At 35.6% G+C, this 22174-nt stretch overlaps 1 protein-coding gene across 3 annotated transcripts; it reads right to left on the bottom strand.

Annotated features, from left to right (window-relative positions):
* Positions 1 to 6194, bottom strand: LOC106102428 (synaptic vesicle membrane protein VAT-1 homolog-like). 3 transcript variants are annotated; one of them, XM_013281906.1, is made up of 8 exons: positions 6021 to 6194; positions 5249 to 5464; positions 4224 to 4375; positions 2719 to 2822; positions 2398 to 2453; positions 1644 to 1838; positions 1222 to 1444; positions 1 to 241 (listed from the first exon to the last, which is right to left on the bottom strand). In XM_013281906.1, the coding sequence occupies exons 1-8, from the start codon at positions 6162 to 6164 to the stop codon at positions 210 to 212; spliced, it is 1122 nt and encodes a 373-aa protein (XP_013137360.1). In that variant the 5' UTR covers positions 6165 to 6194; the 3' UTR covers positions 1 to 209. The 3 variants fall into 3 exon arrangements, with proteins under 3 accessions (XP_013137360.1, XP_013137358.1, XP_013137359.1); XM_013281904.1 differs by having other exon boundaries at positions 7 to 241; positions 1186 to 1444; XM_013281905.1 differs by having other exon boundaries at positions 7 to 241; positions 1201 to 1444.
* Positions 6195 to 22174: the final 15980 nt, after the last annotated feature.

Here is a 22174-nt window from a genome sequence, read left to right as displayed (position 1 = left end):
CTATAAAAGAATCGAACAGGGCCGCGCTCAGACTTATTTATTTTAGATTAAACATAATAAAACATGAGGCAACACAGTAATGGCGGCCGCGCGCGCCGTGTGCAAGCGTGGCGTGGCGTGGCGGTGGCATGCGTGCCATCCTAACATCAGCTTCAACTCTAAAATAATGAATCGGCGGTGGTTCGTTGGCTCCAGGCTTCTGGACGAATTCAGCTAGACTCCTTCTCTTTCTCCTTCGACTCTGAAAGTATCAAATCAAAATAAAACATAACATATATTATAGTGAGCTTAGGGAACAAGGCATGTGCACATGACCCATGCGGAAGAACGTTGAGAACAATCATATTTCGAATGATGTTGCATCGCATCGATAGAATTTTCACGCGGAATCGCGCGGTGTGACCTCAGCCTTACGTTCTTCTTAACGTTGCTTTCAATTTTTAAAAACTAATTAATCCGATTACTATGAGACGATGATTATTTATTGAAAATTATTTGAATAATGTTTTTTTAAAATACTAAGCTCTATTAATTTCAGCAACTCTTGAAAAAGCTCTTTAATATACTTTGTAAAATAATTTAGTTTTTTTAAGCATATAAGAGCATATATTAAGTCAAGGCATGCTATCTTTCGAGATCGCAATATATGTGTGGTTTTAAATGCAATTACAATGCCGTGTATCTGTGAACGTCATTTATTGCAAAGCTATGTTATACTTAATTTTAATTTTCGAGGTCATATGACTCGACTAGTCATGACCAAGCCGACTAAGCGCACATCTAAAAAACAGCCTTCAAATTTTTATCACCACCTTAATGATGGGCGATTAAACTTATCTATAAAGTGATTTCAAGTGGGTGATAAAGCTTGGGCGATATTATAAAAGCAACTCTATATTTATCTTTTAAATTGAATGAAAGAATATAAATCAATTGTGTTTGCTTTAAGCTTATTTATTATAAAAGCTGCTGTAAAAACCTGCGTCGAACGAAGCAAACTTAAAGACTGCTTAATACGGCACCGTCGCGTGACAGTGAAGCCTTCAATGTGCGCTTAATCAATTGTGTGCGTAGTTCGAAATAATAATAAGCCAAAATAAAAATTATTTATAATTTATAAATAGATATAAGATGTAAAGCGTCTACGCAACTACACATGCCTGGTCACATTAGTTCGAGACTGACCTTCGTCGCTGTTACCGTTAGTGAGAGGCTCCTCACCGTTCTTCTCGCCGTTCTTCTGGCCGTCTTCTGCCGCCTTCTTATCCTCATCCTTGGTCTCCTTGTCCTTCTTCTCCTCGGAGCTCTCTTTGGCTGGTTTCTTCTCCTTGCCGGCCTTGCCCTTGGCGGGAGTGGCGGGCTTAGGCTTCGGCTCGAGAGAAGGATCGAGAACGAGCTTGCCGATGTTCTTACGGTCATGCATCTTCTGCATAGCCTCGCCAACCTTAAGTAAATAATAAAAATTTCAATCAAACAAAATCATTTAAAAAAAAATCACCAAACATCTCTATCAAAATAATGTGAGAATAAAAAAAAATATTTAGTAACATAAAAGTAGAGTGAAAAAGTAGAAATACGTCTATCATATATCGGAATTCGTAGTGGTATTGAGCATGCTAAACGACTGTTGAACGTTGACTTACGTCTTCGAGTGCCCAGGTGGAGTCGACGAGCGGCTTCACCTTGCCCTGTCCCCAGAGCGAGAACACGTTGTCTACCGCACGGCGCACGTAGTCCGCGCGCCCGTGCTGGAACAGCAGGTGCCGCAGGTTCAGCCCCGCCAGGCTCTTGTTCTCGTCGAACAGCTTGATCGGAGACACCTTGTCCACTTGCCACCACTAGGAATACAAATCATAAATCAAAATCAGATACGACAGTACCGAGGACATGGTTAATCAGTTGACGGTCTTTCTAGTAGGCATTTCTCAAATCGATATAGTATGATCGTCTCGATAAACTCGTTCTTTCTCGTTAACATATTACAAATGCCATATTGACTAATGTAGATACAGGAAAGATATATTATTATAGTAAAATATACACAGCAGATGAGTAGATAACTTCTTAAAGAACATTAAAACTTCAAGCGCACAGATTAAAAACATTTGGAGCACGCTAAACATTTGCGTAAGTCATGAGTCATGGCTCTAGAGCACATTGAGATGAATACCCCAAGTTTGTTTACAACTAGACTGTTTTAAATCCCTCTTATAAACTCAGGGATAGACAGATAACAAAGCGTTCTATGTCACTTTTAGGATAGGCTTTTAATATCATCGCAGTTTATGGTTTATCTTTTTAAAGAGAATGCAAAGCGTGACAAGATTTGATACGTATGCATCGGAAGTCGATGGTTTTATTGAAAAATAAAATAAAAAGACTCCATGTAATACTCACAGCACGAGCGGCGCTGAAGAAGCTCTTAGTCTCACCGGTCACGATGTTAGATGAACCTGACACAAACGATACTGTTAACACACTACCTTTTGCACGCGACTTTGTCTGCGCAGGATTTAATATAAACATTATCATTTATAACATTAGTAAGATATACAAAGTAGAAACTAAGTGATGAATGCGATATTTAAATCACGCAATTACCATAGATATATTACTAATACGAATATTTTTTAATAATCCTTAGTGTGTTATAACTTTAAAACATATATCGTAAGTTCCTTACTTGTCTATGTTCTATGTTTTTGTTTTGGCACTTACCATAGAGAATGTACCGTCCCATAGGCTTCAATAACTGGTAGCCGCGGTTACATTCCTCGCCGCACAGGCAGTCCAGCACGATGTCCACACCGTCAGGGGAAATCCTATCAAGCACAAACGTTTATACTTAGTTAAATAAAAACGACAAAATAATAATTAAAATTCAATTTTTAGTACAATTAAGCTTTTAGCATTTCAAATTCGTATGTTTATTTAATGACATGGCATAATTATTAAAATAATGCAAGTTAGTTAAACTACTGCGCCAAAAATCAAATTTTATTTCGACCATACTCCTATGGACATAATGAAATCGATTTTTTCCGATAAACCTTTCCCGCCGACTTCCTCTCGACCATTACTTAGAACTGTCTGTTTGTTTACGTTGAGATTGTGCGGCTCCGGATTGTTTACGTTGCAAACAACTAAACCGTTATAAAAATATCTTTGTCTATTTACGAGATTTAAACGCCCCGCGGCCCCTGCCGAGCAGCTGCTGTGAGAAGAAAACATAAATGGAACAATTAGCCCATAGTGTCCATTTTAATTGAACCTTGAATTTATCTCTCGGGATCAACACGCAACAACTGACTTTAAAGGACGATAGCATGAGGGGTCAAGATATATTTGTCAGCACACACGAGCTAGATGGGTGGCACTAAAGTATGTGGCTGTAATAATCGTCAATTAAAACATGGGATCTAGAACAATTGGTTGATACAGAAAGAATGCGGGGATCTTTGAATGAATAAAATCCAATTAGCTAAACTAGCCGTCGTAATGTTTCAGGGGGAAAGGAAGCGAATGTCTCGCGGCTTCAGATTAGTCACACGGGAAGGGAATGTAATTGTTGAATGTTAACATTTTAACAAGTTCATAATTAATGGAACGAACCCTTTAACTAATAGTAAGACTACTTAGTAACATTTTTAATAACAAGAAATTCCAAAGTGGACTCAATAATTACTATCTGTTCCAAGACTTTGTAAGTTTTTATTAATGTGTAAATTTTGAAGTACATATTGTTTCATTATTAGTACAATTATGTCGATATTTTGAGAGCTAACAGTAAAGTCAATATTTGTTCTTATAATAACACAAACGCGCGAATGCTTGAAATAAATGTGTTCTTTTTGAGCGCGCAATGTATACAAGATGCCATTAGCGGTGCGAAGGGCCGCCGTGTATTGCTCAGTTCATATTTTTAGCGCACTGATTTCACGATACACAGTCCTTCATTTTTACATTTTATTTCAAATCGGAATTAATCATGATGTGACTCATTACTGTGTTTATTTTAATGAACAAAGAGATAAGAACAGTAATAATTACAGTTTATGGAGTCGAACTAAGTAGGGAAATATTTTAGCAACAATGTATAAGTAAAAGATTGCTCGACTTTTTAGTATGAAAGAAGGCTATCAAGCTTAGATTATACATAACCTGATTAATGTTTTCTGCGCTAACCTTATCCTGATAAGCAGGGCACTGTACATGTTACTTACTTTCTGACTTCGTTGGTGTAATCGCTGCCTCTCTCGAGGAGGTGGTCGATGTTGTTGTTGTTGGCCTTGAGCGCCTCGTGCTTGGTCTTCGAGCAGACGCCGAACACCGTCACGTTGTCCACTGTCTTCGCCAGTTGTGCTACCGCTTGGCCCTGGACAAATACCATATAACTTTAATTAGAGCGCGCCCATAATTTTGTCTAAACTAACACATGTTTAGTTTCGCTTTGATTCCTATAAGCTTATATAGAGCGCACACTACTTGATTTTAGTTGTGCAACGAAACAGTTGAATTGGCTGCGAAACAATCTACAATCGCACAACAGTTGTGCGATTGTTTTGCCAAAGGTGTGCGCACGCTCTTAGTATCAATTACTTTAGAATACAGGAAACTAGTCGATACACCGGACTATAAAACTTTAGTTTTACCGTTATTTACTTATGTAGTTTATTAGTGTATAATTGCTATATTCAACTAGTAATAATTGCTTTTTAAATATTATACTTTGTTAGATAACTTAATTACATGGCTGAAATAGGATACAAACATTTCGTAATTACCGGTGTTCTAATACTTATTGCGGAAACAAAATGTACTAGATAAGATATAGTAGAAACTTGACTTAGAATAATTAATAGTTAAGAAACGACCACGCCTTCAGCGTGCTCTGAAGGTTTAATTAGTACAGTTCAATGACACGTAACTCTTGACGTCAGACAGTGATAATTACAGAGCTAATAATATTTTTTTTCTCACCTAATTCACCCATTAAATGCATTAATGTGATTTATTTAGACAATATTTTTTACTATAGGAATGGCATACGTACACTATTTTAAGCGTTAAATATGATAGGAAAAATTTACTCAAAGCAATGTTTTCTTATTTTATTATTATATATTTTAATTAAGAGTTTAAACAGACACACCGTACGGAAAGTTTGCACAGTATGTACTACCCTTCTATAATGTTTATCACACAATCCCTCCGTTCCATATAAGTTGCATAAATGTAAAATACATACCACACCACCGCCGGCGGAGTGCACGAGCAGGCTCTTGCCTGGGGTGAGGTTGGCCATCTCGAAGAGCAGCAGGTAAGCCACCACGTAGTTGGTGGTGACCGCCACCGCGTCCAGCGCGGTCATACCCTCAGGTAGGGCGTACACGTATTGAGCCGGCACGGAGACCAGCTCCGCCCATGCTCTGTATTCGGGCAGAGCCACTACTTGATCTCCGACCTAGAATTAATTTATAATTAGCCTTCTTTTGTTTTATTTTTTCTAATTCGTTGTAAAGATTTTTTAGACATAAATTACATACATTTGACATATGTTCATACATGGAAAATAATTTTAAACTGACGTAAAGCTGCAGTTAGAAATAAAATATATCGCGTGTTCAAACAAGATTAACAGCATCCTTCTTTTTATAAAAAAAAATACAAAAATCATTACAATCAACGTAAATATTTCCTTGCGATTACAGTAAAACAAATGCTATCTAATTGCAGGTTTTCTAAAATGATTCAGATTTATTACCATTTTATCCCAGACTAACTAAATATTGCATATTTTTAATATTTAATTGGAAAAGTGGAGGTATAATTTAAATTCGTATCTTTTCTGATTAAACATGATTCAATATTTTCTTTTTTTTACTCTTAGAATTTTTGGGTATGAAGTCTATGTAACATCATGAGTACTATACACTAAGCAATTATAGATCAGTCTGGTATGAGTAGACGTTACTATTTGAAATAGGCATAAAGTTTGGATTAGATTTCTGGTTACAGACCTTGAAGTTAGTAACACCCTCGCCGACCTGCTCGATCTCGCCGGCGCACTCGAAGCCGAGGATGAATGGAGTCTTCGGCGGGGAGTCGATGGCGCCCTGACGCACAATCAGGTCTTGGAAGTTCAAGCCACTGTAACAAAACATATAGTTATATCTAAAGTCTGTGAAAACAGCACAGATTACAGTTAACACATTTTAAATGAGGGTGTAGCTACAACATTTTTCACATGTTTGAAAATAACGGTGTTGCCATAATATTATTTTCAAAGATTAATGAATAGTGTTCAATTTCTTATTTACCTATAGTGAATATTTACTATAACTATATTCAAGGATTTTTATCATATTTTCACACAAGAGTAAAAGTATTTTATACTAGTTATAAATCTGATATAAAATCAGTTGAAACCAAACATCCTTTGGTATGTATAAGAAGCGTCTGATAATAAACATATGCATTGAAACTCCATTGTTATCTATTAATATTACGAGAGTTAAAGAACACCAGACGACGTAGCGGGTAAACTGTTTATACGTTGCATCGATCGCGGCATCGGCGGCGGATAGCACGGAGCTTCTCTCCCACTTCATACCAACACCAGACACCGTCATGTACCACGGCGCGCTCGTCTTGTTGGGAGGAAAACAACGGAAGCAACGCATGCGCAGAACGCACCTACTTAACGATCGTCAATTGCTTGTTATAAAGATATTTGATTCCGAATATTCGCTATTTATCACTAAATCTAAATACAGTGCTAAACTACATTTTTAAGTAATGCTCTTTCTCTATTCAGCTTTGGATTTTTTGTCGTTTGTATAACTTATACATCTGTGCTGAAAACGAGATAAGCTATTATCCCATAGTCAATCTTTTTAATTTCATCATACTAATATTATACGAGTAAATGCGAAAGTTAAGAAGGATGTTTGTTAGAGTTTGTAGCCTAAACGGCTGAATGGATTTCTATGAAATTTGGCATAGATGTATCGGATAATCTGGAAGAACACATAGGCTACTTGCATTTGTTTTTTTAGATTCCGCACGGACGGAGTCGCGGCCTAAATCTAGTTTGTAATAACAAAGCGAACAAAACTCGATCGTTTCAAAGCCTCGCTTATTATTCACCGCAGCCCTTCGTGCTTATGGAGCTGCGTATTCAATAAGCACATCGCCTAATTAATGGGCCAGGAATGCGGCAGACGATCGCTATAATACGCCAGAATACTGCCTTGGTAGTCATCACCAGCTCATTTAAATATCAATGTGTCAATCGATGTCGATATGCCGCTGGCGCTGCGTTGACGTGCTTCGACCATTGTAATCATAAATGATAGGAAGGGCCTAATGTTTATGAATCGTATGAATGTTGTCATCAGTAAATTCTTTATCTAACAAAAATGACTATTAAATTCTATATACCCTTTGTTATATTAAAGCACCTCAAAAGTAAATTTGGCTGTTCGCTATCAACAGTATTTTATGTTAAGTCTTTTTCTATTTCTTGCGCATAGTTTACAATTTATATGATTTTGAATGTAATTCAAAATCGTATGAACTGTAAACTATGTGTCAATAAAACGAATGCTCGACTTCATACCATAAACATAATCGAATTTCAACTCATATCTGCTAACAAAACTGGAGAAAATTAAACATTTAGAAATCCTTCCATGTTATATAAGCATAACAATGTTATGAACGGACCATTTCTATTGATCGCCGGAAAAACAAGCCACATTGACGAGCTGAACTGTAAACAAGACATCGGAAGACAGACTTGCTTCAATATTCAACGGTTTTGACAATATCGCATTTGACGTTTACACACAGAAACGTAAACTATATATTGCGTGTACTAATTGTGCATACTTAATTGTATACATATAATGAACCAGCTGTTTCTGGCGACTTCGTCAGCGTAGAATAAAAAACAAAAAATATGGGTAATACACAAAGATGAACTGTAGACTTTTCGCAAAAACGATATTTTACTAAAGAACATTAACTGCGCACTTACACGACAATGGGTACTCTAATTACGAGTGTATTACGGTATTACTGTCGCGACTCAATTATAGTAATAATAAAATCACCTGTCTTTGTCTTCAGATACCCTTATTATCAATCCCAGTTACATTACGATGTTTGCGTATTTTAATATTATTTTTGCCGCCATTTTGTTTACTCGAAACGCTTGCAAAACAATTTGAATACCCTAAACTACATGTTCCACATAATAATATAAATATAAATAAAAAGATCAAAGTGTTAATTGAGTGTACAAGAACGCTTCACGCGTAACGGAGATAATTTATTTTTCAAAAACAAATACCATGTGAATAATGAATGAATCATTCGTTCGTTTTCATTGTTTACGTATTTAAATTTGTCATTCGCTTGATTCTGTCGAAGGGGAGCCGCCGGCGCAGCAGTCCCCTCATAAAATTCGATGCCTACGACGAAATTCATACACAGAGAGGGTTATTGACGAGCTCGCCAGAGTGCCGGACGCCCCTTATTACTGTCAAATAATCTACAAAACGATGCACAACTGAATAACTTTCTTAGTGAATTAGTCAAATCAAACACAAGCCAGATTACGTTCATCGATTAAGATTTTTCGTGTTGTTAAAATCAAATTCCTCATTTTCGGGTCTGGTTTTCTACACAACCTTGAAGTCACCTGACAATTCAATATTAACTGAATTGTTGTCAGAACTCATGCGGGGACTCAGGTAAATTTAAATAACGTCGCTTTGACTTGCTCGAGCGTCGAGTGCAGTTGTGCCCGCATAAGTTTATTGGATAAATTGGCGGTCGTCCGCCATGTCACAGGAAAAAAATCCTAGTCTCATATCATCCGGCCGAAGCATACGGGTCGCAGCCGAGCTTCGGAATGTTAATCCGCGATAATCTCCCGACGTCGACTGCGTTTCCATTGTACTCGCATTGAATTTAACAGACGTCATGCTACCTGATCGTTTATTCAACAGTGACTCGAATGGCTTCCCATATCGATGGTTTGTCGCACCGTGACTATACATTCTGATAGAAGATTAGTTAACAACTTTCTCTATTGTATATTTATGTTAAATGCAGGATTTAATAATCATCATCATCATCTCCTTATCCTACTCCCGTAGGGTCGGCGCAACAGGTTTTTGTCCTCCACATAACTCTATCATACGTCATCTCAGTCATCACTCCCTTTTTGATTTGAAATGCAGGATTTAATAATGTTTTACAAAAAGTAAAAATGATGTAAATATACAATTTAATGTATATATTGTGATGTTTAAAATTTAAATTCGCAGCTACATCCGAATATGTTTTTCGTGTAAAAAAACATTTAAAAGTAATTTTAGCGAGGACTTTTCGTTTAGTTACATTTATTTTATTGGGCGTAATTGGAGCTGGGTAAAGTACATTAGAGTTTCAAGTTTCGTTGCTAATTGCGTGTCGCTAACTCCTCGAGGAAATGAGGCCTTGGCGCGATAAAACCTAATTCATTTCCCCAGCGGTAGCGAACCTAAACATCACTAACAGGTCAACAACCTCGACCTCTTTGGTTTTTATAAACCAGCAGTTTTAACGGAAACTAAACTAAATTATATTCATTGATTTACTCAACAAACAGCCTAAACATTACATTTAATATTTCTCAAGGACTTGTGACCCAAAAAAAGGTACGCAGACTTATCAATATCGTATCGTATGTTTCTGTGCTTTTTTTCTCTTTAAAAGATTTTATCTAACATTAAAATAAACAACAAAATATTGTATTTGTAAAAGCTTTACTGGAAATAGGGCATCAAAGTAAGCAAAACTATAATCAAATTACATTAATGTCATCAACATTGAAAATGGCGCTCGCAACCCTAGTAAAGCGTAACTCGATTAATTCGACGCGTAGGATTTCTACTCACGCTATACGAATTGCTTAACGCATTATTAAACATAGGCGGAATATTAGAGAATCGGTCTGATTAATTCCATACACTCCCTCAACTATTGTATTTACCACCCCTAGTTCTAAGTAAATTTAAATAGCGACAGGGTAGGTCGCGCCCGGGTGTCGCGACGGCCTGGCGTCGAGGCGCTGGAGTAAATTGCCTATAGCTGTGACTAGTCACGCAATAATTACGTGGCAACACTGTGACTAAGCTAACCATATTAACACTCATTGTGGAACATGCTCTAAAATAACTTGAAAGAAGCGAGGAAAATGAAATACGTTCTGATACCACACACTATGAATAAATAGTGGTTAAAACAGTGCAAAAGAATTTTGGTATCGGTATTAAATTGTATTTAATATAAATTACATTTAGTTTGAAATGTTTTTAATAATAAACAGGGGTGTTATAGGTTATTAACATAAATTCCAGGTTAATTTATGCGGAATTATAACCAGCCAGGCTCGGTCCATTTTAATAAGACATTGGAATGTGCGACTTCCGGCGCGGTTCACTTCGGTGGGCGATTTTAATCATTGCAGCGAATGTAATGTGAAGTTAGGGTCAAGTGATTAATTTATATCCATCAAATGTCAACATACGATTAAAAATGAATATAATATATCTTTCACATAACACTTAGTAACTTTGTAGGAATAATATCATAGTTTTTGTTAATAAATAAAATTAAACGGCTACTGCTTTTCTTTAGAATTCCCCGTCATGCTTAATTAAGCTTCGAAAACGTTGGGTGGCGATTGCTATCTAGGGTTGTATTTTGTTCGTACCAAAGTGGTTTCCTTTTATTCATTGAATTAATTTAAAAAAGCATATCTAAGTTAGTAATCAGTTCGAAACGAAATAAACATGACAATTATAACTTAAAAAGTACGTCGAAGCGTGGGAAAAAAATTATAAGCTCCAGAAATAATTAAATTGTCTGTAAATACGTTTTTATATTGAATTTTAAATTTAACAGATCAATTTTCACACAATTTATTCTATGTTTTAATTAATAAGTACATATTAAGTAATTGGATATATAAGACTTAAACGATGTCACTGAAAATGTCACCAAAATTTAATCAAAGACATACACTTAAAGATAATGTAATAATAGACACTGCTACATATTTTCCTCTAGTTTACTATGTAGTATGCGGTGTTTGTCTAAAAAGATGTATGTGAGGCCTATTTTTCGTTTCTCGACTATTTTTCATAACTTTCGTAAATCATATCTGCTGAAAAAGCTTTTTTAAACTAACCAAAATTTAAACATCAAAGTTGGATATCTTTACTAATCTGGATAATAAGAACCATATAAGTAATACGTACTTACGTACAGACATTTGTATATATTAATGTTGTATTAGTAATTTCAATGCAAATGAGTCGGCTTGGATAAAGCCAGTAACTTGCGCAAGTCGGATGTCGATCTACACAAGCCACTTCCACGAAGCCCTAGCGACCGTACATGCACACTTCGTTGCACAATAACAAAAATATTGCATTTCGCTTACATATAATATCGATTACTATATTCTGCTGACATTAGTAGTAACAAAGAAAGAAAATTTTCAACTTTTAACGGTTGGTAATTATGAAAACAACGCTGTTAATTAACACTATAGTTATTGGTTATTTAATGTTGGTAACTTAACAAAATAATGATTCTTTTACAGTCTACTTCCTATTATTTTAAATTAAATACCTAAACAGGATGAATCTCCGGGTGTAAATGAATACTAATTAATTACATCCTCTCTATTTTACTTTATCAGTCAGATTATCAAAAGATTACACAATTAAGAGTTAATTAAATCTATAAATGAACACTCCGAACTCGTTCCTAGTCTACATTTTTCCGAACGAAGTAAACAAAATCTATTTCAACGTATTAACAAGTACATAAAATTTTCAACAGCACCGCCTTCCATGTTATCATTAATATTAATCTGAGAACTCTGCATTCCTTAGCCCGTACATTAGTGTCATGCCACATGCGTCATACTGATCGGCGATTCGCCCGCGGCGTGTTCGCGCTCTGTAACTTGATAGACACGCTAGACAATACTTACGTAAAACTTAGCGTACATTGCCCACTTGAATACACTCCAATGTTCTATATTGTTATGACTACACTTATGATTTAACTGTATTCAACTGTCTGTATTTATAGTTGCGTATTTCGGCTCATAAGAAATTGTATGTTATTGTTTTGTCATCGTTTTTGACCGACTTCCCAAAAGGAGGAGGTACTCAATTCGTCTGTATGTTTTTTTTATTAGTTAGACATTGACAAACATGTCCCCAACCGTCCATAACTGTCTGAAAATTTTGAATTTGTTAAAAATTGTCTTTTTTTTGACAGCGGTGTAACTTTCACGAAAATCAGCTTAAAACCTTTGAATATTCTTGCAATTACTTTGAATACGAGAGATTTCTATTCGTAATAACCATTTTTGTTAATCTCGGACAATTTATTATTATTGTCTATAAGCAAAGTTAACTCATAAGTTGTCTTTTAAATACGGGAACTGGTCATTTGTATAAGACAGGTAGTTTTTATGGCTGTCTTGGGATTTTAAAACAATAGCATTCGATTCGCCTCATAAAATGTAAGCAAGCCTGGTCATGGTACATTCTCCCTTTTTCAATAGAGTAATCTTAGTTTGTTCTTAATAACAAAGCGACGTTAAAATTATTTAAGGTTACTTATAAACTTAATGATCTTAGGTAAAAAAATTGTTTTCTCAAGTGATTCCCATTTCTAAAGTTTTTAGCAGTCGTTTGATTGCTCATATATGCACTTTAAATGTAACAATGAGTTGATTAAGTATTTAAAAATTGTTAATGTGTGTGGGAAGAATTTAATCTATGAGATATTTACTCAATGAAAATGCGTAAAACTAAAATATACGAGTTCAGATGATAAAAAATACGTCGATGAGTTCTTACGCACCGAATGGAATTTACACGTTCGCGTGCTTTATGAATCATTTGTATTCCGTAGGCATCGACACGTTAGCCAACTAATCTATGTACCCAGGGTATTATGAATAGACGCAGGAAGTGGACGCTTCAATTCCTCGCCTTTTATAATCTGTTAATATCTACAACCATTGTCACGTTCCGTGCAACGGAATATGAAAGCATACACAAGATACAGCCGAAATATTTTTGCAATGTATTTTAAAAATAACTTCAGACTAGCTTTTAAAAACGAAAGAAGTAATATTCACTTTATTATTTAATTTGTTCCTATAACATATTGCGCAGTAAGGACCAACAGTAAACACAGGACAAAATGGCGGACAGTTTATAAAAAAAATAGCATGATTCATATCCTTACTAGATGCATGCGCATTAACAATAACGTAATGTAATTTTACATACAAATGTCTATAACAGGTACGCAATAAAAAAAGGACAAATATACCCATTTAATTTACGTTTCGTGTTAATAATTATGTTAGTGTGTCGAATACCTCGAATAAAACTCATATACAATGCTATAAAAGCTACATCTACATTCCTTTAATTTTTTTATACATTTAAATGTTTTATTGTATTTTGCACACGACATATTAACCACATGCATTCTTTCGAGGGGCACGCCATTTAAGGCTGCTTTGTGCTTTGTATGCATTACTGCAATAAAACTAATGTACATAGTTAGCAAATATTTAGTCAGTTTTATGCAATGGCGTGCAATGAGTAAATACAGAAAATGTATTTGGTCAATTAAGAGGAGGATTAAAAGAAACAACTGAATAGTTAAATTAAAAAGTTTCATTGAAGAATTTAATTATCAAAGTAAAATATATGAAACTGAAATTGGCATCAATTTCGTAGATTTTGCTACTTTTTTATGACCATAAATTATTCAACAATAACATAATCAAATAATATTTGAGGTTATACGAAACGTTACACAATCAGAATATAGAAAGAGTAGCCGGATATCGCTTTCCTGTTAATCCTTTACAATCGTAGACGCCGACTTCCCTTAACAGGTTAAAACACCTCGGAAGTAACAACAGTGGGTTTTAAAATTGATTTCCGGTTAGCGGTTTCGGCGCCAGTTCGAATGTAATGAGTGATGCGCGGTTATCGGTTCTCGATCTATAGTGATGTGCCATGCTGCATGTGTTGCCAGTTATGGTAAAAGCTTTTTAATCATACCCCTCGCGGTTGCCATATAAATTGTCGGTTGTTCGTGAAAACATGCATCTATTATGCATTACGAATGCAATTCCGCGTATTTTTAGGTATTTAGCCTCGTTATTTCTATTGCATTACCAATATTGTTGGTGAAATGTATTTTTCATACTATAAAGTGCAATATTTAATGTTATAACCGTTATAACTTTCCTACTTTTAACGGACGTACAAAAATGCGGGGGCTCGAAATTCGTCGGTATGTTTTAATATTATACAAATAATTCAATAGACATAGCTGTGATTTTGGTAATTTGACAAAAAATAACGTAGTTTTATCGATTAATTCATTATTCAAAGTAATAAAAACTTTAATGAACCATGTAATAATTTTAACAGCCGTTTAACATTATGTAATAAAACAGTTGTAATGGGCTGTTAAAAACGATTTAACCTCGTTTACTCATCTTGCACGCTGATTCTACGTTACTCACGGCTGTGGCATTCGTCACACTCGTCCGCATTAATTGACCACTCAGGAAGTGTACTTTCATTCCACAGATGGGTGGGCATCGCTATGGGGTGACGGCAATTCCGACATGAATTCCGAGTCAACGCACTTTGACCCTCAATTATACCCCCCTCTTCAAATCGACCAATCTTACGCCGTAGTTTTATGAGGCCGATATAAAACAGACTGCAACGTTTGATAACCAATCTATTTCGAACGCCTAATAATAAAAGCCGCTTTTGTCGATACTTTTACTTATATTTTATGCTACAATAAACTCACGGGAGAAAGGCGCTTTTTGCGTTCGGTTCTGGTTTCATTGCGGTTTTATGATTTTTTTTGTAAGAAAGCATCGTTGGTTCTTGAATTGCTTTATTGAACTAAGATGACCAGAGAATTTGAAAATGTATAAATCTTTTGATATAAGTAATTTGCTTTTTATATGCGTAGAAAACGTAGGTTATTTTGAATTTCGAAATTCAAGCAATTAAAAAAGTAAATTGTACTATTTCAAAGTATTTACTTTTTTAAGATTAGTTCTTTTCTTTATCTTCGTCAATATGACTATTAAGATAAAAAGCAATTATAAGATATGATATAAAATGCATATAAGCTCATGAAGTTACATTGTTGGTTATCACCAATGACATCAGCAAACAAAATTTATTGATAGGTCCATTTGTTTTCGACGCTTGGACCACGACAACGTTATCGGACTTTCTCAGAACTGACAACACAACGTATCTGTAGAGATAACGCATTGCATTTGTGCAAGTCTGTACACAAGGTACACAGAAACATTACAAGACAATATCTTTATTGACATTGACATTGTTAGAACGATGTTTGCGTTAAAGATTTTTGTTTACCCAAAGTAAAACTAAATTATTAAATTATTCCAAAGATGTATTACCCTTTTAAGTAAGTATTTTAACAAAAAGTTAGAATATTTATCTAGGCAAAGGCGATAATGGTTGAAATATCGGCTAATAAAAATGTATTTTTACTCTGACATATACACATGTGTTATCCTACAGCTGTAACAAAAGCGAATCTACTCGAAAATCCAAGGACAAAAACAGAAAACGACATTATAAAGACACGATAAAAGTATATTATAAAACGTTACATCACATAATAATGCCTAATATAGAATGAAATGCTAACTAACGAGTTACAGAGCGTACCGACGGATCCACATCCGAACATATGCGGGTACAAAAAAAAACGACACGAACATAACGCCCTCGAGCCGGAGCAATAAACAGAATATCATAATAGTGACAGTCCCGATGGCACACAAAAAACAAACTGGGACATTTGTTATATTATTTCGTCATATGACGGTTTCCAAAAGAAATCTATCTTGTTGTCTTTTCGACAGCTAACGAGCGAAAGGTAAATGGTACGTGAGGAAATACCAAATTTTAATCAAAGTTGACATGGGTATATTTTAAACATCTTTTACCACATAGAAGTAAATCAAATAGAACACTTCTATATACCCGTCACAAAAATAAATATTTCCCTTAGTTTTCGCTACACATATACATATATTCTAAAGCTATTCTTAGAAGAAACTGCAAATCAAAATGATGTCATATCAAAATTATCTGCAATTGCTTCACTAGGCGTTTTATCAAACGTTTATATTGCCTGATAATATAATTAATCGAGTACAAATCGTTTTTCGAATAAACAGCATTATGATAATAATTTACACTATATATGCTTAAGTATTTCCAGCATACTATTTTGCATTAATTTAATAATGTTAATTATTGTTATTTTTTATTATTAAACAATCCTTTGTATTCAATAACTGATGGTCACCCTACATTTGTTCATTTTAAGGCGTACGAACGGGAGAAGGCTGCGTACCACATCTACGTTACTAAATATAGAACCGCAACAGCTTGGCCACCGGAATTTGTACTCTAAACACGTATGCGCGTATCTGAGGCCCAACATTCTTAATAAAGGATCGGGACTTATTAACAATGGGATTTTACAGCTAATTTTCAACATTAATGCAATATAGTTTAAATGAATGCTTAAATTTGTCGTTAGCGCAGTTTAGTTTGTCCATAAATCCATAGATTCATCCATTTATCTAATGAAATGTGTACAAACTCATTGTTTATACCTAACAACTTTTAGTAACATAACAACACCTGTAACATAACAAAACTTTGCAACTATTTATTTTATGTTAAGGAAATATGTCAAATACTTGCGTCATCGCTTTGCAAATCACATAAGTGAAGAACATAGACTTGTATGTGCATACAACATTGTTAAACATTATACATAATGTTGAAATAATTGTTACTATCTCCTTGTAGACTTTGTAATAAAAAAAAACAAAAACAAAGGCGATATTATATTATCTGTTATTTTTTACGAATATTGCAAAGTATAAGGAGAATGTTTTTTAAATTTGGAAAAAATAATTGTTTTATATAAGTTGGTTGACTTCACACATATCTATAAATTTCTTCATCGATATGGGCATGTTGCATCACGATGTTTTCCTTTACCGTTAGAACGTAAATGAGTTACATTACGGGAATACATGGCGGCATTCGAATCCAAGACCTGTAGACAAGTCAAGTGCTTAAAGCACTGTGCCACTGACGCTTCTTTTCTTATATCTACTATACGCTGGGTTATTTCACATACAACAAACTATATTCATGATAGAGATATTAAAGATCCTTGGAAGTGATCCTTGCAAGTGGCTGCGTCTGATCCGATGATTAATTGTTTCATAGCCGGGACAATCTTGCTCTTTATGGCAATAAAACAATCTACAATGTCATCTGGCTCGTTCGCTGTAAGACTTCAAGTATGTAATCCGACATGAAATTTACTGTTCATAAACCTTGTGTGTCACTACTGCCTTGTGGTGTAAGACAGAACGGTTAAGCGTAGGAACACATTTTATCGTAAATATATTACTATGAGCGTATTTATACAAAAAAAAACAAAACGTGCAAACAAAGCCACGAAAATCAGCTTGTCTTGTACGTAATTAAGTAACGCTTGCCGCACTGCTTAGTAACAGCGGACACATCTTTCACAAAACATGCTGTGGCCCTTCCATTTATTTTATCTCTCACTTTTTACGACGTTCGCAGGGACGAGGCGGAGTAATGGGTTCCGGGAGACACCCGGTATACGATATTGAATATTCAATAAAAACCACTCCCGACATTACTAAAAAATTGAAGATTGGCAAAAGTAATTTAGGACGCGCATTTTCTCAGGTCTTCGATATAAATACATTAACGCAATGGCGAAGTAAATGATGAAACTTTACAGTTTATAATGCACGAAAAAGTTACAGTCGTATGTCCAAAATTAAAACAACTAACGTTTTTAGGAATCATTGAAAACCGGCGCTTCGGTGTACACCGAGCACATGCCGAATGAATTCCTTTTCATTTATTGAATAAACTGATTTCTTTCTTTCAAACTTCAGAATAAATGTACCTAAAACTTTGACATGGTCACCCTTATAAATGTTAAAATATTCGTTGGTTATTGCTTGCGTCATATATCGTAAATAAAAAAGCACGAGACAAACTAACACGTTGTCGGAAATGAAAACTAGCTGAAACAACAGATTCCGAATGGATCTCGTCAGAGTTAAAATAAAATACGAAACACACATGCTTTTATACATTTATCGAGGAGCTATGGTTAATGGGCGCTGTAAAAAAAAACCGACTTCCAAACAAAATACACGAAAAACAAAACAAAATGCACTAAAAACAAAACAAAATACACCAAAAACAAAATATTCTNCGCGCATCCCGCACACCCCGCCACACTCACCCCCGCGACAGACATTACGGGAACTCGAGCCCTCACCCGGGACGCGCCGCCAACCCGCCGTCACCCCGTCACCCCGAGTCGACGCAGCCACACCCCTTTTTCATGCGAACGAGTCATGGGATTTTCCAATTCAATTTACCCAGCAACAGAAAAAATTGCCAGCGTAATGTACGCTCGCAAATACCTAGGAACACTAAGCCCCGGCCTAGCAATCAGCCTCTATTGATTATATCGATCGGAAACGGTTATATACCAAGGGCTGTCGAAGAGTGCGACTGTTTCTAGAAATAAAATAATTCAGAGCTTAAGAAGACCAGAAGGCTCTTATGTAGTGATTTGTTACATGTCAAGTGTTTCGAATTTGTAAAAAAAGGAGTATAAAAAATGCGGCGGAGTTAACCGCCATATATAGCGGCGAGTTGATTCGATTATGGTCACAATAAGCGACGAAGCATTTTGGTAAGTTCAATGACTCCGCGAACAATGTGGCCGCGCGATCCGCCCGTCGCATCTGCTGCACGATCAGGGATTTCATTCCATCTGACACCACATGTCCTGACGCGCGCCGCTTCCGTCTGACCTCGAAAAAGTACCATTACTTAAACATCTTCCCACTGTTCGTATTGATTTCCTACACTGATGTGAACGAAGACTTTTTTCTCTCTCTTCAATATTTTTGATCAACGCTATATGTATGAAAGATGGAGACTTCGAAAATAATGCTGTACATCAAACATCAAGTCTCGTAATTTGTTCTCCTTTTCGATTACCTTTACAAATTAGTTCAGATTATAATATATAATAGCGACTTATCAAGGTGGTCTATTACTTGTTGATTTATGTTACTGGTTTCTTTATTTCTTTAACAAACCGTATACTTTTTTTTACAGTCAACACTATATGACTATAAAAACTTATCGAAAATACAAATTGATATGACAAAATTATGAACATTACTATATTCAAGGTCGACCGAACCTAAAAAGTGATAACGAAAAAACGTTGACCTTAATATCTAAATCGATCATCGATTTGAAGAGGATTCTAACACAATCGAATGACTCATATTTAGTGCAGTTTCACATTACAAGAAGTCGCACTGACGCATCCTACAAAGTCGTTGTAATTATTTCTTAGATTGCTCTACACATTACATAAATAAAGGCATACAGATATCGATTGTAAATAAAGCGAATCACATTTAGATACAAGATATCACGTCTTGAATAAACACGGTTGTCGCTAGGTTTGATTGATAGTCTACCAGCCTGCCACTTCTTAGATATAATTTTATATGCCGTTCGTGAAAGTATGTGTTTTGTTTAGCGCAATAAAATACGCAATGAAGGAATTCCCTTTATATGACCCATAATCGAAATTAATCTGATTTACATCATTGTACAAAAAAGTATGATTGACTCTTTGTCCGATTGACGTGAGGGTAATGTGATAACTAAGGTCTTCATACGAGTCCACGCTGTTTATATGTATTTGAATTAAATTCTGACCAGTGTTTCTAAGCCTATTTTGGTGAGGGAATTGTAATTTATTTAAGCGTTAGAGAATTAGCAAGTGTTTAAAATTAATAAAACCAATTAAAAGAATAGTAGCAGATTAGTTTATGTAATGTAAATAACTATAAGAGGATGAAATCTTTACAATTCATAAAAATGTATACAAAGAAATTATAAATGTTTCATTGAACATTAATCATTTGATCTGATAATATACCCGTATGTCGAATTGTTATAGGGGCTTAATAAAATGTGAATATAGGAATATACGTACCTCATTATTGACCATTTATTAAGATATTAAATCCTATTTAGTTTCCCTATTTTACTCTTGTGTACCATACGTACATTAAAAATATAATTATTAACAAAATTAGGAGTAAAATGAATTGTGATATTGTAACAGATTGGTTATGAAATAATTTTTATGGTGAAGTTATAACTAGTCATTTACGATGGTATACGTTATTTCTTGTTCACCCACTCAGTACAGCATTCATTGCGATCACATCGTGTTGTTGCGATCGAGTTTGCTTCGAGAACATAACTTTCTAGTGACTCATAGGAAGAGAGCTATCTCGCGCAGACGCTCTCAATAAGGAAGAGGGTAATAAACAAATTCATCTCTCCCATCTTATGCGGCTTCGGAGCCCGTTAAATGCACAATACTGCACTTTATATACCGTAGTAGGAGGCCCACATCTCGAGGGGCAGAAGCTAATTTTAGCATCTAAATTGATACGCCCAACAAAGGCGAGGATGTGAGCAATTAACACGCACTTTCGTTGCAACTACGCCACTGTCACTACTTGATATGAATCCTGCTTCATTTTATATTTATTAAAGTTTGTGATCACTACTGAGATCTATCGATCATTTTTAACGGAAAATAAAAAATCTATCGTTACATGTAATGAAATCTGAATGCGACCAAAAAAAACTGTTCTTGCTAATTAACTTCACAGCATACCAACGAAGTAATCATCTGCAATTTTCTTTATTTAATCATTGTTTTGGTATACAGTAGGACGACCGAACTATTATTAACAATAAAACAGTATATTCAAGACACGGTTATTACTGAGCGGTGTTACGATACGTTACGGCAATTACGATAATACTAGAGCAAAGATACAGTAACAAAAAACAGGTCCACAATTCGGTACATTTCCCATCTCGGCCGTTCAATTAACTCTCCGGGCGTAAGTAAGCTCCGCACAAGGGCGTGAGTATCTCGATTGTTCTCAGAAGTCTACTGACAACGACGTGACCTAATTGAATATAATGCGCCTTTATACATCGCGACGATCCCTTCGAGAGCTCATACAAAAAGCCTGCACCATGCGCACCCATCGATCCTTAATAAGATGAATTTCATTTTATAACTGTTACATATCATTATTTTAATAGCCCTATAAAACAAGGAGGCCCTTGTGTGAGTTTTACAACCGATAACACTGGCTGATTGTTTAGATATTTTCTTCGTGTTTACGTTGTTTCTATTTTAAGTTACATTACGACTTACAAGGCGTCGTATGTTGACCGGCGCGACTCAAGTTAACGCTCTCTACTGCATGTACACTTACATGAATGATCGTTATAAGCCGTCGAAGTCACGGTCACAACGTATCGGCGACGGCGACTACTACGCTAGACAGGTATTTATTTCTAACGTCTTACGTTCAATGTCTTGCATAATGGTTATTTAATTATGGGTCAATAGACTCGCACTGAGATTTCTTACACTCGTAAGTCATGAATGTACGTTTGTTTTGACTTTAACTAACGATTTATCAAAATAAATCATGTTGAAGTTGTTAAACTAGTAATTCCATACTCAATCAATCACAAAATGCAAAAATTCTATTAGACAACAACCGATTCAGGTTTGTATCTCGGAAACTCAATGTTAGTAGAGGATATAAGAAATATCCAATAAGGAGTAAGTTCGACAATCTGGAATGTATCTGAGAAGCGGACAGTTTGCGCGCAGGCCGGATCATATTTTCGCGGCAGCTGGTGCCGTGTATGTCGCGGTCATTTACATAGTAAGTCGGCGATAAGCGAGCTAAATTTAGCGCGAGCGGGGATGCGCCCTGAGGCCTGCGCCCTGCGCTCGCCGCCACCTCGCCTGACACCTACGCACCGGCACTGCTTCCACTCCCCAC

This window comes from Papilio polytes, unplaced genomic scaffold, assembly GCF_000836215.1.
Source record: "Papilio polytes unplaced genomic scaffold, Ppol_1.0 DF823923.1, whole genome shotgun sequence".
Taxonomy (NCBI): Eukaryota; Metazoa; Arthropoda; class Insecta; order Lepidoptera; family Papilionidae; genus Papilio; species Papilio polytes.
Note: the sequence above shows the minus strand (reverse complement) of the source record. Positions and strands in the feature narration are given on the sequence as shown.

Bases quoted from the DNA above. Each gene is read 5' to 3' on its own strand.
- LOC106102428 (XM_013281904.1), bottom strand. From the start codon at position 6,164: ATGTTTTGTTACAGTGGCTTGAACTTCCAAGACCTGATTGTGCGTCAG. The intron at 2,454-2,718 runs GTAAGTGCCAAA...CGTTTGTGTCAG, and splicing joins GGGACGGTACATTCTCTATG to GTTCATCTAACATCGTGACC. The intron at 1,839-2,397 runs GTGAGTATTACA...TTGTATTCCTAG, and splicing joins TCTTCAGCGCCGCTCGTGCT to TGGTGGCAAGTGGACAAGGT.